The sequence below is a fragment of the Microtus oregoni genome, unplaced genomic scaffold (genome assembly GCF_018167655.1).
Source record: "Microtus oregoni isolate MIOR12 unplaced genomic scaffold, Mior012 000062F_ref0000492, whole genome shotgun sequence".
NCBI classification, from domain to species: Eukaryota; Metazoa; Chordata; class Mammalia; order Rodentia; family Cricetidae; genus Microtus; species Microtus oregoni.
Genome location: NW_024543872.1, coordinates 9,232,899 through 9,249,212, shown reverse-complemented (window position 1 = coordinate 9,249,212; position 16,314 = coordinate 9,232,899). Strand labels below are relative to the sequence as shown.

At 47.5% G+C, this 16,314-nt stretch overlaps 1 protein-coding gene across 1 annotated transcript; it reads right to left on the bottom strand.

Moving 5' to 3' along the window:
• Positions 1–3,781: 3,781 nt before the first annotated feature.
• Positions 3,782–4,605, bottom strand: LOC121439726 (60S ribosomal protein L7a-like). The gene has a single exon (XM_041640331.1). It carries the CDS (start codon positions 4,580–4,582, stop codon positions 3,782–3,784), a length of 801 nt encoding a protein of 266 aa, XP_041496265.1. The 5' UTR covers positions 4,583–4,605.
• Positions 4,606–16,314: the final 11,709 nt, after the last annotated feature.

Genomic DNA, 16,314 nt, shown 5'->3' with positions numbered 1-16,314 from the left:
ATAAAAGTAACACACATACAGAAGGACATCCCACATCGCTGGTATGTCAGAATACTTCAGGCTGGGTAGTTTTGTAACAAAGAGATATCTATTCAGCTTACTGTCTGGGGTCTGGGAAGTCCAAGACTGATAGAGGATTACCATGAGGTTGAGCCCAGCCTTCTGGATTACTGGTTTATTAAGAAAGACTACAGACCAGCCAGATGGAAGGCATACATAGCAAAAGGCATGTGGAAAATGGGCTTGTTTAGCTGGGCAGTTGTGGTGCACGCCTTTAATCCCAGCACCCAGAAGACACAGTCAGAAGGATCTCTGTGAGTTTGAGGCCAGCCTGGTCTACAGAGCTAGTTCCAGGATAGCCAAGGCTACACAGAGAAACCCTGACTCAAAGAAACCAAAACCAAAAAAAAACCCCATAATAATGATAATAATAATAATAAATAAAAAAGATAAAGAAAAATTGGCTTATTTCAATGGGCAAGTCAAACGCCCTCTACCTCCACATGGACACCAATCCAGAAGCACTCAGGACTTCCCAGCTTTGAAATATACATGGAAGCTTCATCATATATACATGATTGACTATTTTTGTTTGTTTGTTTGTTTGCTTGAGAGATGGTTTCTCTGTGTAGCCCTGGTTGTCCTGGAACTCACTATGTGCACCACATTGTCCTTGAACACAGAGGTCTTCCTGCCTCTGCCTCCTGAGTGCTAGGGCAAAAGGGGTGTGCCACCACCTCCTGGCCAGGCAGGATAAACTATTATTCACTGAACCTCCAACTCTTCTCTGCTCTCCAAGTTGGGTGGGGAACCGAGTTGAAATTTCCAAGACTCTAACCATAGGACTGGTTCCCTGGTAACCTGCCCGTCACACTGAGGCCTCCCAGGAGCTGTATCCATCACCTCAATAGCATATGAAAGGACGTGCACACAATGGGGATTCCCAGCATTGTAGGAGCTGTGTGCCAGGAAACTAGGTAGATACCAATACAGTGTGTGAGTATGTGTGCACGCGCGCATGTGCGTGTTATGTCACAGGGAGCAATTCTTTCAAGGGCTTCCTAGAGACAGGGAAGTGGTGGTAGCTATAGCTGGCTATGAGGCACTGACTTCAAATGCCTTAAAAAGAAAAAGAAAAGATTATTTCTAACACGTTGCCAGGCTTGATTTTTCTTAGAGGAAAAGTCAGACTGCCAGATCACACATTTTCAAGGGCTGTTCCTGTATTGAGAGTTTAAAAATCAGCTTTTCAAATCAGGGTTTCACTGGACTTGATTGTCCTGTGGCTTTTTGTTTTGTTGCTGTGGCTGATTCCTTTGTTTGCTTTCTGTTATGTTTGGTTTTGAGACAGGAGCCCACCCAGGCTGACCCTGAACTTGTGATTGCGCCTCCTACTTCATCTTCCCAAATACTGGAATTACCCCAGGATAAACTGACAGAGACTGTAGGATACAAGACATTCAGATTCATAATCTATTAGGGTGTGGTGGTGTGTTGAAGGAGCTGTGGGCCTCTTCCCACAGCCCGGCTCCTGGCTGCCAGCTAACTTATGCCCCGAAATAACAACACACAAACTGTATTCATTTAAACACTGCTTGGCCCACTAGCTCTAGCCTCTTACGAGCTAATTCTCATATTTTGCCTAACCCATTTTTAGTAATCTGTGTAGCACCAGTCTTACCGGGAAAGATTCAGCATGTTTGACCTGGCGGCTTGCTTCATCGTGTCTGCCCGGGAGAGGGGAGCATGGCCTCTGAGCTCACTTCCTCTTCCTCCCAGCATTCTGTTCTGTTTACTCCACCCACCTAAAGGCTGGCCTATCAAATGGGCCGAGGCAGTTTCTTTATTAGCCAATGACCTTCCTCCATCAAAGCATGGTGGTAGATGTCTATAATCCCAGTGTTCAGGAGGCTGAGGTAGGAGGGTTATGGGTTCAAGGCCAGTCTGGGGTATATAATGAGTTCTAGTCCAGCTTTGGCTACATAAAAACCCTGTCTTTAAAATAAAAAAATAAATCTAAACATTTAAAAACAACAGAAAATTCATGAGTCCATAATGACATTAAACAAATACAGATGGGGTGGGGAGCGCATAGGAAGTTCCTCGGAGAAGAAAGCCAATTAATGAATATAGATAAGAGGAAGAAGGCTAGAAATAGAAAATCGCTATTTGAGAGTCACCACGGGAACAATTGAGCCAGGCAGAAATCAGCAGCAGATGCGAACACAGTGGGTACGGACAGCTGGGTGACAGGATGCAAAGAAACATAGCAGTCGTCACCACTGAAGAAGCCACCATAGCCTCGCCAAGGAAGAGACAAACAGATGCCAGGCGACACCCAATGTGACATGCCAGTCTCCTCCAAAAGGAAACAAAACTGAAAACATAAGCCTGAATATGACGAAGAAACAATACAGCAAGTTGTTTGTATGTGCTGGAAATGTGAGGTGACTCTGGGGAAAGATTTGCCTAGACTTCAAAAATATCAATGTCAAGAGAGACAAGGAAAAAAAAAACCAAACCAAACCAAAAGACTGTTAAGCGAAAGCCGAGAGACCTACTGGCTAAAGTCAGGAGATTATCCTTGATTGGATTCCAGTTCTGGAGAATAACAGCCTCTCCAGGGACATCTCTGGAAATCTGAACTTAGGTAATGGTATCAGATTAACTGTCATTCCCAGCATGGATAATTACATCGTTCTGACAGCAGCAGATGCCCTTGCCAGTAGCACGTGTATTATGAAGTGATTGGTGTGAGTTTTGGTTTTTTGGATTTTTGTTTTGTTTTGGTTTTTTGAGACAGGATTTCATGTAACTCAAGGTGACCTCAAACTCATTATGTAGCTAGGGATAGTCTTGAACTCTTTTTGATTCTTCTTCTGCTTCCCCCCTCTCCCAAATGCCAGGATTATAGGTATGTGCCACTCTGCCTGGTGTAGTGTGAAATATAAGATAGATTCACTTATCTTTCGGGTGAGCAAGAGAAACAAAGGGGATGAAGTAAATGTGGCAAAGGACTGGGGAGGAAGGCAAAATGTTTCAAATTAAAAACAAAGGCCAGGGCTAGAGAAATGGCTCAGTGGTTAAGGGCACTAACCGCTCTTCCATAGGTCCCAGGTTCAAGTCCCAGCACCCACATGGCAGCTCACAACTGTCTGTAATTTCAAGATCTGACACCCTTACACAGACATACACCAATGTACATAAAATAAAATATTGTTTTTTAGAAAGTGAAGACCACCAGGTGGTGGTGGCATACACTTTTAATTTCAGCACTCGAGAGGCAGAGCAGGCGGATCTCTGTGAATTCGAGGTCAGCCTGGTCTACAAAAGCTAGTTCCAGGACAGGCACCAAAGCTACAGAGAAACCCTGCCTCAAAAAACAAACAAAAAACCAAAAACCAAAAAAGTGAAGACCATTACAGTATCAAAAATATTTCTACAACCAAAGATAATCAAGTCTGTGCTGGTTTTTGTCAACTTGACACACACAGGAGTCACCTAGGAAGGGAGACTTCCGGTGGGGAATTGCCTCCATCAGACTGGCCCATGGGCATGTCTATATGGCACTGTCCTGGTTGATGACTGATGCGGGAGGGCCCAGCCCACTCTGGTGTGCTGATGCCACCCCTGAGCAAGTTGTTGTGAGTTGTATGAGAAAGCAGGCCGAGAGCTGGTGAGATTGCCCAGTGGGTAGAGGTGCCTGCTGACCATCTGAGTTTTTTTTTTTTTTTTGGAAATTTTATAATTATATTTATGTACAGAAAACTCAGCAGTACATTTAACCCAGTTTAGTGGTGAGTTCTTTGGCCTTTGCCTTTTCCAGCTTGGCAATTCGAGCCACAGATTTAGGACCCAGGACGTTGCCTCCCCAGTGGCGGCAGATCTCATCATATCTGTCGTTGTAATTGGTCCTAATAGCTTCCACCAGCTTGGCCAGAGCACCCTTGTCTTCCGAGTTAACCTGTGTGAAGGCAACAGTGGTGCACGTCTTCCTATGGACCAGCCGCCCCAGCCTGGCCTTTCCCTTGATGATGCAGTAGGGGACCCCCATCTTGCGACACAGAGCAGGCAGGAAGACCACCAGCTCAATGGGGTCTACGTCGTGGGCAATCACCACCAGCTGAGCCTTCTTGTTCTCTACCAAAGTGGTGACTGTATTGACGCCCGCTGGAAGGACAGGTGGTCTCTTAGTCGGGACATCCCCTTTGCCGGCAGCTTTCTTCTCAGCACGGGCCAGCAGCCTCTGCTTCTTTTCCTGCTTGGTCTCTGGCCTGTACTTGTGGGCAAGTTTAAGCATCTGGGTAGCTGTTTGCCGGTCCAGGGCTTGGGTGAACTGGTTAATGGCTGGAGGAACTTTGAGCCGCTTATAGAGGATGGCCCTCTGCCGCTGCAGCCTAATGTAGCGGGGCCATTTGACGAAGCGCGTGAGATCTCTCTTGGGTTGGATGTCCTGCCCAATGCCGAAGTTCTTAGGCCTCTTCTCAAACAAAGGATTCACCACCTTCTTCGCCTCCTGCTTCTTCACGACGGCGGGGGCCGGGGCCACCTTCTTCCCCTTGGCCTTCTTTCCCTTGGGCATCTTGCCGGGCTGGAGGAGAGAGCTGACCATCTGAGTTTAATCCCCTGGATCTACAAGGTAGAAGAGAGCCAGCTCCTTCACACACACACACATACACACACACACAGAGTAAAATGTAATAGAATATTCTATAAGAAAGAAAATGGAGCATGAAGAGTAAGCCAGGAAGCTGTTTCCTTCTCGGTCCCACCTCTGCTCTTGCTTCCTGTTGGAGCTCCTGCCTGACTCCCCGAAACGATAGACCGAAAAGTGTAGGATGAAGGTCTTAACCCTTCCATGTTGTTTTCGCTCAGTTCCCATCATAACAGCAGAAAGCACACGAGGACACAGTGCCAATGGAAACCTACGTTTTTCAGACAATTCCATATGGAAGGATGAAGGCAGCATCAAGTGAAAGACTGAAAACCACAAGGGGAAAAAACTAATAGATTTGAATACAGACAAAATTTAAATAAAATTCAAAGCAGAAATAGCCGTGTATAATGGTACACACCTTTAATCCCAGCACTCAGGAAGCAGAGACAGGCAGATCTCTGTGAATTCAAGGCCAATCTAGGTTACAAAGCCATTTCCTGGACAGCTAGGGCTACACACACACAAACCCTGTCTTGAAAAATAGAAAAAACAAAACAAAACAAAGAAAAAAGGAAGGAAGGCAGGAAGGAAGGAAGAAGGGAGGGAGGGAGGGAGGAAGAAAGCAGAAAGAAGGGGCTAGAGAGGTGGTGAAACTGAGCACACGTGCCTTAGGAGATTGCTATGAGAACTGAGCTAATATATATGAAAGATTCATAGGGTATAAAGGGCTATATTTGTATTTAGCATCAGGATTGTGTAAGTGTGGAGAAGAACAGACAATGTCAAGTTAATCAGAGAAGACTTTTTCAAAAGCAGGCAATGTCAGAAGAGAACATTGAATGTGGGGACTGTGCCAATAAGTAGGGATAGGACACAGGAACGCCATTTAGAGCGAAGGACAGAGGGGCGTGGGTTCTCCACTAGGGAGAGATGGTTATGTAAGACCTTTGGGTTCTCTCTGGAGAGATGGCTCAGCATTAAGAGCATTGGCTGCTCTTCCAGCGGTTCTGAGTTCAAGTCTCCATAACCACATGCTGGCTCATAGCCATCGGTACTGAGCTCTGGTGCCCTCTTCTGGCCTGCAGGCACAAATGCAGGCAGATCACTGTACATAATAAATAATTAAAAAAAAAAAAGAGTTCTGGGTTCAGGGAGGCCGTGTCCTGGCTCTGTCTGAAAGCTTCCGGAAGGAAGTGGGTTGAATAAAGATGAAAGAGTACACCTCCCCCACAGCATCCCTTCTGGGCCCTGGTTCGCCCCATGAAAGGTGGGTGGTCAACTGTGAGAAAAGGCCCAGAGATATGAACTTGTTTTCTCTCTTGGGACACTCAGTAGAGCTGAATTGGCACCCAGATTTCCTGGTGCCCTCTCCAAACCAAACTGCAAAATGCACACAAACTTCTTACGATGTCTATGATGCCTCTCAGTGTGTCTCCTGATTATAATTTCACTATTGCACAGGGCACCATTGTAGTCAGAGCTGCATTGTGTTCAGCGTAGGGTGCTGTGCAAAAGAAAGAGCTTTAGACGCTTTAGGGTGGTGATAACGACTTCAGTATCAACAATTAACCCGTCCCAGAGAACAAATGAGCGTGTGGTGATTGGTGGCCTGTCTTGTCTTTTCAGTGTGCTCCTAGAAAGAAATGAACCCTGTTGCCTTGGCAACTCTGTTTAGAGACCTGATAATTTGAGAATTTTCCCAGCTTGGGGAGGAAAGAAGATAAACAGATATTTAGGCTTTTTCCCATCTAGCTTTGGGGTTTTTTGGAGGGTGAGGGCTCCTCTCCAGCAGGCATTGCCTTCTCATCTCCGCCTACCTGGACGTAGCTTCCTTCATATTCAAAGAAAAGAAGTGGCCATGTAATGCTGCTGATGGAGGGGAAGAGCCTCTTTAGAGGGGCCTGAGGAGAAAGAGATAAACGGGGGTGCTGTGTTCCAGAAGGCCTGGGCTGTATCACACCCAGATCTTCTCCCCATTGCTGGACACTCACTGGCAAGGACTGCCCCACGGTGCCGTGCACCAGGGCCTGGGTGTTCGTGGTCTTCTCTCTCACCTACTCCACCAATGCCTGGACCTCTGCGAGGTTATCTGGATGGGACAGGAGGCATCCGAGTTAAAAGGATGATCTATGACGCTGTTTTTCCTGCCACCCTGGGGTCCTGCCAGGACACTCCCTCTGCCCCTCTCTTTTATATCGACTTGACCCAAGCCAGAATCATTTGTGGAAAAGGGGAACTTCTACAGAGAAAATTCCCCCTTCCAGAATGGCCTGCGGGCAAGCCTGTGGCACATTTTCTTGATTGATTATTGGTGGGCCCAGCTCACTATGGATGGTGCTATCCCTGGTCTGGTGGCCTTGAGGGCAATAAGAAAGCAGGCTGGGCAAGTCATGAGGAGCAGACAGTAAGTAGCATTCATCCACGGATTCTGCTCTGGGTCTTGTCTCTAGGATCCTGCCCTGACTTCCCTCAGTGATAGACTTATAAACTGTAAGGCTAAAAAAACAAACAAAAAACCTTCCCTATCCAGGCTGGTATTGGTGTTTATCACAACAGCAACCCTAACTAAGACACCCTTCCTCTGACAAGGCACCCTGAGACTCGAAGTGGCAGCCCCTGGTCCCATCTTCCCGTTCACCATCCAGGGTGAAAATGAAGACCACAGTGTCAGTTTCCACGAGGGATGGCAGAATGGCAGTCAGGAAGTCCTCCTGGGAGAAAGTGAACTGGGGACCCTGGGGCAGAAGAAGATAGGGGAGCTCCTCCCAGAAGGACGCTCAAGAGCACAGACTTGAAGACCTTAGGGGACCTTAGGGGGACATCTATTAAGTCCTTTGGACTTCACTTGAAAAGAACCAGTGTTCAAAATGGTAGCATTTTACCAAAGGTGACGTAGCAGGTCAGTAGACTAAAGCTGAGTTTTCGAGGGTAAATCCAGAGCCTTCCATACCGCAGCACTTTGAGGCTCCAAGCTGTTTACCCCCTCGTCCTCCCTCCATCCCAGACCCCACCCCTCTATTGCCCTCTGCACACCCATGAGTTCTACAGCTTCCCAAGTCCTGTCCTCTTTGGACCTGGTTGGTGAGCTCTGCCTTCTGGTTAAACATGTCATTGTGGTCACCCATGAGAAAGCCACGGACATCTTGAAAATCTGGGAAATTTAAGATGAGAGAGAAAAGAACAGTGGGCTTTGGAGGATAGAAAGGTTCTAATCCAAGGGCTGTCATGGGTCAGGAAGTGGGATGTGTGGGAAGCTACAATTAAAGCACTGGGGTGGGACCTGAGAGATCAAGGACCGAGGTGGCAATTGGGGCTTCAAGTGATGAAAGCATTTGACTGAAATGCCTCTTTATGTAGGGCAGTATGGGCGGGCACTGGAGAACCTCGGTGGGGGCGGGGGTTGTGGGAAAGTGCTTTGCTAATGTATCCCAATGGGCTGGGAGAGCATCAGGACTAGGGCCTATCAGAACCAAAGGTGTGGATGCATTCTACCCCATTCATGATGATGATGATGCCAAGGGTCTGCCAGCCAACTAAGTACACTCGGCCTTTCTTCTCCAGGCTGAGAATGAGTCAGAGGCCAGGACACGAATGACCACCGTGAAAAGAGGCCGCAGAATAACACGAGAGTAAACACACCCAAGACCTTCCAACGTGCGGACCCATCACCCTTGCCACGCTAACACATCTCACAAAGTATCCCCTACTTTCAGGATGCCCTCTGCAAACACACACAGCCATATACCTGGTGCTGACTTGTTTCATCAGGGTGGCAACTTTGGAACTTTGACTGTAGGTCACCCGATGAGCCCGCTCAAATGTCCTCAGGATGTCCAGAAGGCATCTGGAAGAAAATTCACTAGCTCCCAAGAAGGGCATGGTGCCCCCCCCCAAAAGAGCTAGGTACTCCTACCCACACTTAGGGGATGTCACAATTCCCATTTTTTAAAAGGTTTTGCTAGTCCATTCTGGAGGAAAGCAGGGGAAGGAGGAGGGAGAAAGATCCCCGTTAATAAGAGCAGAAAGGATTCTATTTTTAAAAAAGGGCTGCAGTGGGAAAAACAAAAGCCAAGAGGAAGGTGGACTTGAGCATTCTAGAAGCTGGGCCAGAGACTCTGGTAAGGAAAGGAAGTCACAGCAGGCTGGGTTCTAGCCTATGTGAGTCTTAGGAGCTAGGACCTCCCATCTCTTCCCCCGTGTCACCATGGTGTGGATCTGATGCCCAGCTTGTCTGCTTTCTCCATACCTTTGAGAGGCCACAACACCCAGGTCCACAGTCCTATGGGTCGCTAGCAGCAGGGTTTCCAGCAGAATCTTGGTGGCGCTCCTGCCTTTCATCCGGGAAAAGCCACTGAGCCCCTCGGGCTAAGGAGGCAATGACACTAACTGGGAGAAAGAACAACCCAGGAGTCTACCAGTTCTCCAGTTCATGACCCCTGAGCACGGAGAGGTATTGGTGATCCTTCGGGTGGAGTGTGGTTGGTGATCCCTGGGCACGAGCGTGTTTGGGGGTCCCTATTAGACACTCACTCTGATTAGTGAGTTATGAGCGCATCTTTTCCTGGTGGCCTTGACTGTGTTTATAAGGATGGGTGCTGTCTCTTGTCAATTGGGTCAAGGGTTTTCAGAGAATACTTTTCGTTGTTTTTCTTTTGCTTTCTTTCTTCCTTTTTTTTTTCAAGACAGGGTTTCTCTGTGTAATAGCCTTCACTGTCCTAGAACTCTTTATAGACCTGGCTGGCCTCGAACTCAAAGAGAGTCCCTCTATTTCTGCCTCCTGAGTGCTGGGACTACAGGTGTGAGCCACCACTGCCCAGACAGAGAATATTTTTATTTCTGAGAACCTTCCCCACCATGTTTTATGGTAGTCTGCCATTCCTTAGTATCAGATTTCCCATGCTCTGGACAGACACGTGGAACAGACACTCGGTGGTACAGATTTATAACATAGTCAATGAGGTCATTGCCTCCTATGAAGACAGGGATTATCTTCCAGTTGTTCTCAAAGTCTATTGTCTGAAATGAATAGAAAACCAACAGGGTCCAGTTGGAAACTCTCAAAGGGGCAGCTCCGCCATGCAGCAGAGAGCTCAGACTTTTTGTTCGCACACTAGGATGTAGGTCTGTTTTCCACTGCCCTCGTAGCGGGAGCTCCCTGAGTTTTGCTCTCAGTCTTCAGCATGGCAAGGAAGTAGGTGGGAGACAGGAAAATAGGTCCTGGCCCTGGGAAGGGAAGGTTGCTCAAAATCTTCTAAAACTGCGGTTTTCAACTGGCTTCACAGCAGACAGACCATCTTCCATTAAGAAGAAACATTCCTAACTCAGATAAATTAAAGTTAAGGCACCTGTGAAAATTCCAGCTAGGGCTGAGCATAGTGGGTCATGCCTTTAGTCCCAGCACTAAGGATGCAGAGGCAGGTGGATCTCTGAGTTTGAGGGCAGCCTGGTCTATAGAGCGTTCCATGACAGTCAGACCTACATAGAGAAACCCTGTCTTGAAAGACCAAAACAGAAAAGAAAAGAAAGGAAGGAAGAAAGAAAGAAAGAAAAGTCCCAGCTAATAGCTGGTCAGAGCAACACGGCAGTTCAAGAACATGACCGGGAGAGTTTGCCGCCTCTAGACTCAACCCTCCTGCAGGAGAGCTAGAGACGTGTTTGACGGCATGTGGGCACATACACTCCACATACCACGGCCCAAAGGTCTCTGCGGCACTCACAGCCTCTGACATTGCCTCTGGCCCACACATGCTCCACTTCTCTGGCTTCTGCTTCCAAATGAGGAGGAAGAAGAACGATGGGAGGGGAGAGACAAGATGCAGGGAAGCTTGAGAAGAGACACATTCTGAAACTCTCCCGATGATGGAATTTTGGGGGGTACATTACATCACATAAAAATAACCAATCTTGACCCCCTTTTCGTTTTTTATCCACCTGAGACCACCTCCCTAAGCAGGTCTGCACGGAGCCTGTGCCCCTCTCTTATCCGAGAGAGGATCTTACACTCATCTATTAGAACCCAGCTCAAACACCTGCCTCCCTTCCGAATCCTCCCAAGCAGGGGACCTGTTCCCGTCATCCCCTCCTCTGCTCTGTAATACGTAACTATCTTTACAAAGCACGAGTCAGCTGTTTCATGATCTTGATCCCTCAGTGTTCGTTTCCTCTTAAAAACTCCTGGAGGATGGGACTGTGTTGTACTGTCCTCACGCATCTACAGACCTTGGCCGGTAATACAAGTTTACTGTGTACAGCCGGCTAATATAGTGAACGGGAACCCTATTTGCCAAGGAACAGAGGTACAGGGTTCAGATCTGCTAGAAACCTGGATCCTATGCGTCTCCTCTCACCCTACTACTGACTTCCCAGTGTCTGTGGATCCACCCTCCTGCTCTAGGGAGTCCCACCTGATGTGCCCAGACTCACCGTGTCTGCCCTCATCAGGCTCACCAGCTTTTGGGCCTGGGTAGTTAAGTCCCTGTGGGAACACACAGTAAGGAGCTGAATGAGGACCAGAGACTGAGGGCAACATAGCAGACAGTAACACCTGGCAGTCAACTTTGGGGGTCGGCAGGGCAGCCCCACCATACAGAGCTCCTTCTCGACCCAGGCTCCGCTGGGGAGGACTGACGGCTGAGAAGGCCAGACGCTTGCACGTTTGAGGGGTTGACTCTCAGTGAGTTTATTTATCAGGTCGGTGTATTTAATGATAGACTTCCAGTTTCTCTTCCAAGCTAGGCTTGTTCAAGGCAGATAGGTCTCATGTAAATGTTTTACGTCATGTGCCGCTCAACTCAAGCCTATGTTAACAGACGCCATGGCCCTCCCTCCCGACAAGGTGATCTCAGTTTAAAATGATGACAGAGCTGGGAATAAGCTCAGTGGCCGAGTGTTTGCTTAGCATGAACAGCCTTAGCCTCAGTCTCCTCCTCACTGTAAAAGAAAAACTGTAACACGGAGATCAACCTTGCTTATGGAAAGTCATTGCGGGTGCAAATAAGACTCCAGCAGCCCCTTCAATACGAGCTACTATTCTGCTGGATAGCATGGGTTTGACTCCCAGGTCTACCCATGACCACTTCTCTGAAATCTTTACCTGACAAATGCAGTACTTTCCTTTATACAACTAATCAGTGCCTTGCCTTCTACAGGCATTGAGAGAATCAAATGAGGGTCACATAAAGAATTTAGTGCCTAACACAAAGCAAGCGTCCTTAGAGTAATTTCCATTGTCACTAGCACATTCACCACCTGCAAAGGTCCTCCAGCACCATGCCCCAGGCAGTATGCGCTGTCCTCCCTCTGCCTTAACTACTGGCCCAATTGTTCTGATCTTGGCCCCAGAATACTGGGTGTCAGAGACCTGGGAGGGGCCTTGGAGTCAGTCACTCAACCTGCTTCTCATCTGTGGATGTGATGCTATCAGGGCAGCCCCTCTGTCTTTGAACCCGAGTTTGGAATGGGTACTCCAAGGGCTCAGGCTTAGCTTTGAGTCACTGGTAAAAACACAGGCAATAATTCCTCTGTGTTGTCCGTCTTAGGGTTGCTGTGTGGGACACAAGGATACCAGCCATGAAGGTATTCTGTAACGTGGGCACTGCTGTGTGGGACACAAGGATGCCAGCCATGAAGGTATTCTGTAACATGGTGGGACACAAGGATGCCAGCCATGAAGGTATTCTATAACGTGGGCACTGCTGTGAGTACAGGAAAGGGTGTGAGCAAGCTGAAAATGAGGCCTGTATGACCCAAGGCCAGATCCTGGGGTCAGTTTGCTGTACCTGTTCAGGCTAGATATTTTTGTGCTGTAGTTTCAAGTGTATAATATGGGAACAGCTTCCCTGCGCCTGCTTTTCTCTGCCACCAATGTCTTTCCTGAGGCCACAGACTCAAGGCCATGTGAGCCACACTTACTGCGGTCACTCAGGTCCTTGACTCTGACCATCCACTGTTGCATGTCTCCGTGATCTAATCATGGTAGAACTGCCTTTCATCTGGCGCTACCAGCTGAAGAGAAATTCTGTAAATGTTAAAGCCAGTTTGGGCTTGGAAGTGGCAGGTCACTAGCCTTTCACCCCTATGGCCAGCAAAGAAAGAAGCGGCCTTCAAAGTCATTCTCAAACCTGTTAGGCTTGGCATGAGCTGTCTTTCCTATGGGGAATAAATGCGAAAGTTACTCAGAGGAGGCCAACAGCTCCAGGAGAGCCTTGAGAGCTAGGAAATCACCAGGGAATCTCGGGATGCAACTACAAAAAAAAAAAAAAAAAAAAAAAAAAAAAAATCTTCAGACCCATGTGAAGAAGTGTGGTGTGTGCTGAATCTGGGAGAAAAACTGTGGTAAAATAGAAAAGGTTTTTTCGCACATTTCCCTAATTGGATGCGGTGTTCGTGTGTTATTGGCTAGGAAAAGGACCCTGAGGAACACTCAAGTCTTTGAATAGTGCGCAAGCAGGGATGGGGGTGGGGAAGACCAGGGACACTGATCTGTTAGTTAGGGATCGTCAGGTCAGCAGCACAATGATCTCCGAGTCCCTACATCTTCCCTCAGGGGAGCCCAGCAGCCAGGCTGAATTAGTGCTGAGACCACCATCCTCACCCAATCCATGCAAGGGCACAGTTCTTTAGAGCTTTTGCTTCCAAGATGGTGTCAACCTCACAACCTCCATGGTTTGTGAAAAAGAGGCTTCCAATAGTCTTGTTTCTTGTAGAGACCAAGTAAGAAATGTGGCGGACACTCAGGGCTTCGATTCCTGTGTCAGTGTTTTTCCTATGACACAGGAAAGCCTCGAGAGTGCAGAGCCCAAAATGACCCCTTAAGGAAGGCCAGGAGCAGAAGACTCAAAAGCAATAGTAGCAAGCGAACAATGGGAACTCCCCATGGGCCCATTTACAGTCACTGCTTAGTGAGGGAATAAGGTTTACAGACGAGGCCAGGGGATCTACATGAAATACATGCAGGGCATCAGAGGAATTCCCTTGGTTCCTAGAGCAGGGTTGAGTGTCCACGGCTAGATTCATGTGTCTGACAGCAAAGGACACTCCTAAGACGGCCCGTTCCAGCTGTTCACCCTGACTCTTTACCCAGATCAAGACTCTCCACCTACACTAAAATCCAGGCCAAGGCAAGCTCTGCCAGGCACCCTGCTTCTGCCCTCCCCACCGTGCACTCCCCGCCCCCCCAAGACACTCAGGCTCACTCTGCTTTGGCTCCTGCCACGGCCTGGTTGAAGAATGCATTGGCCGAGGTTTCTCTCCCGGTGCCAACAGAGAAGCCCTTCAAGGAGGGGTTGAATTCCTGGAGGATGTCTGGAAAGACAAGGGACATGTTTACCAATGGTCCCAAAGCGATCTTCCCAAGCCCCTTTCTTACTGCTTTGTGACAGGGTCACCTAGGTATAGCCCAGGCTATCCTCGAACTGGTGATTTTCCTACAGAAGCCTCTTGAGTGCTGGGATTACATGGCCAACTGTCAAGTTCCTTTGGCCACTCTGTGGAGGACAGAGCATAGCCTCGGCACCACAGCCCAGCACGGAACAGAATGTTGGGTGCCCCAGACTTTACAGCAGTGGTCCTCAGCTCCCTAATGCTGTGACCCTTGAATGTCTCATGCTGTGCTGACCCCTACCATACCATTATTTTCGGTGCTACTTCATAACTGTAAATTTGCTACTATTATGAACCATAATGTAGAGAGCTGACATGCAGGAAGGTTTTAGGTGACCCCTGTGAAATGTCCTTCAACTCCCACAGGGGTTACGACCCACAGGTTGAGAACCTCTGCATTATCAGGCACAGCACTGAAGATTTTCCCGTCAGGTCCTTGTTTCTTTAGGGTTTTTTTTTTTTTTAATCATGAAAGGCTGTTGATGTCTTTTCCTGCATCTATTGAGATGATCATGTGATTTCTGTCCTTACTAATTTGTATATGTCAAAGCAACCTTGTATCTCTGGAATGAAACTGACTTGCATATGGTCTCAATGTGTTCCTGAATTTAATTTGCAAGAATTGAAAATTTTTGCATCTATAATCACAAAGGAAATGGGTCTTTTTTATGCTCCTCTGTGTTCAGCAGGGTTGGTGTGGGGACAATGCTTGCCGTGTAGTGTGAGGTAGGAGGCGTTCCTGCTTTATGGAATGGTTAGAAGACCACTGTTAGCTCTTCCTCAAAGGTCTGGTAGAAGTCATTAGTCAGTCTGTCCCATTCTGGCTTTTCTCTTCACCTAAAAGTTAATTTCCTCGTTTTCTTCTTCAAATGCCCTTTTTTATCAATTTTGAGAGCGTTTTGCTGGAAATAGCAATTTTGATCAGCAGTCCTTTACTTTCAGGGCTCAAAATATATAATTCCACATTCTTCTGATTTTCATGGTGGCTAATGAGACCTGTTATTATTCTGATGTATTTCCCTTTGTGAGCAAGTTTACACGTCCCCCTTACAGCTGCTAATATTGTTTCTTTACTTTCTAACTTTTGATATGCTGTCTATAATACATTGTGGTTCTTGGGTCAGGTGGATTTTGGATTCTAAATGTCTCATCCTTGAGTATTTTTCTCTAGATTTGAGAAACCTTATGCTATATATTAGATTGGATAATTTTGTATTCCTTTAGTATTTATCTCTCCTATCTTATCCATTCTTTTTCTTTCTTTCCTTCTTTCTTCCTTCCTTCCTTTCTTTCTTTCTTTCTTTCTTTTTTCTTTCTTTCTTTCTATTTTGTTTCTCGAGATAGGGTTTTTCTGTATAACAGCCCTAGCTCTCCTGGAACTCACTCTATAGACCAGGCTAACCTCAAACTCCCACTCTGTACAGCAGGCTGGCCTTGAACTCACAGAGATCTGCCTGCCTCTGCCTCCCAAGTGCTGGGATTAATGGTGTGTGCCACCACTGCCTGGCTCATCCAGCTTATTTTATCTGTTCTTAGGTTTGGTCTCTTGATCATATCCTAGAGTTCCTAGACATTATGGTCATACTGGTTTTTTTTTTTTAAATTGCTATTTGATCAAAGATTTCATCAACCTTGTCCTCCATCCCTTATATTCTTTATGGTTATAGCTATTGGCAACACTTTGCTTTACGGAACCTGATTTCACCGAGACTCTCCCTTCTGATTTCTGGTCCCCCTACGTCTCGACGTCCTTGCTGACTTCCTCCCACATTGCGGACCTCTTCATCCACGCTTGCTGATCATCAGTGCTTGCGTCTGTCTTTAGGGTGGCATGCCCTGCGCTGAAGAGTGGCAGATGCCATGGGGGCAGAGTTGTGTCTCCCCCACACCCTGTACTGGAGCACCTGCTGGGTTAACTCGAGCCGGGCACTGGATGGGGGTACGTCCTGACCTTGCACTGGATGGGGGTACATCCTGACCTTGCACTGGAAGTCAATTCCACACACCTATTTACCCCGAATCTCCTCCCGCTAGGAAAGAAGGCTGAACAGATAAGCTAAGTGCGTCAGGGGAGGCCGCCTGAGAGGTGACACGGTCTCAGACATTTGTAAAGCACTTTGGTGGATGTTCTTGGAACAATATGACGTCCAGCCATCTTGCCAGGCCACCTCAAAGCCAAGATCATCACACTCTCAGAAGCAGCCTAAGTCACCTCCTAGCAACAGGAGCCAGGAAGTACTCATGACATGGAACTGTACTTATTTAAATTCAGCACG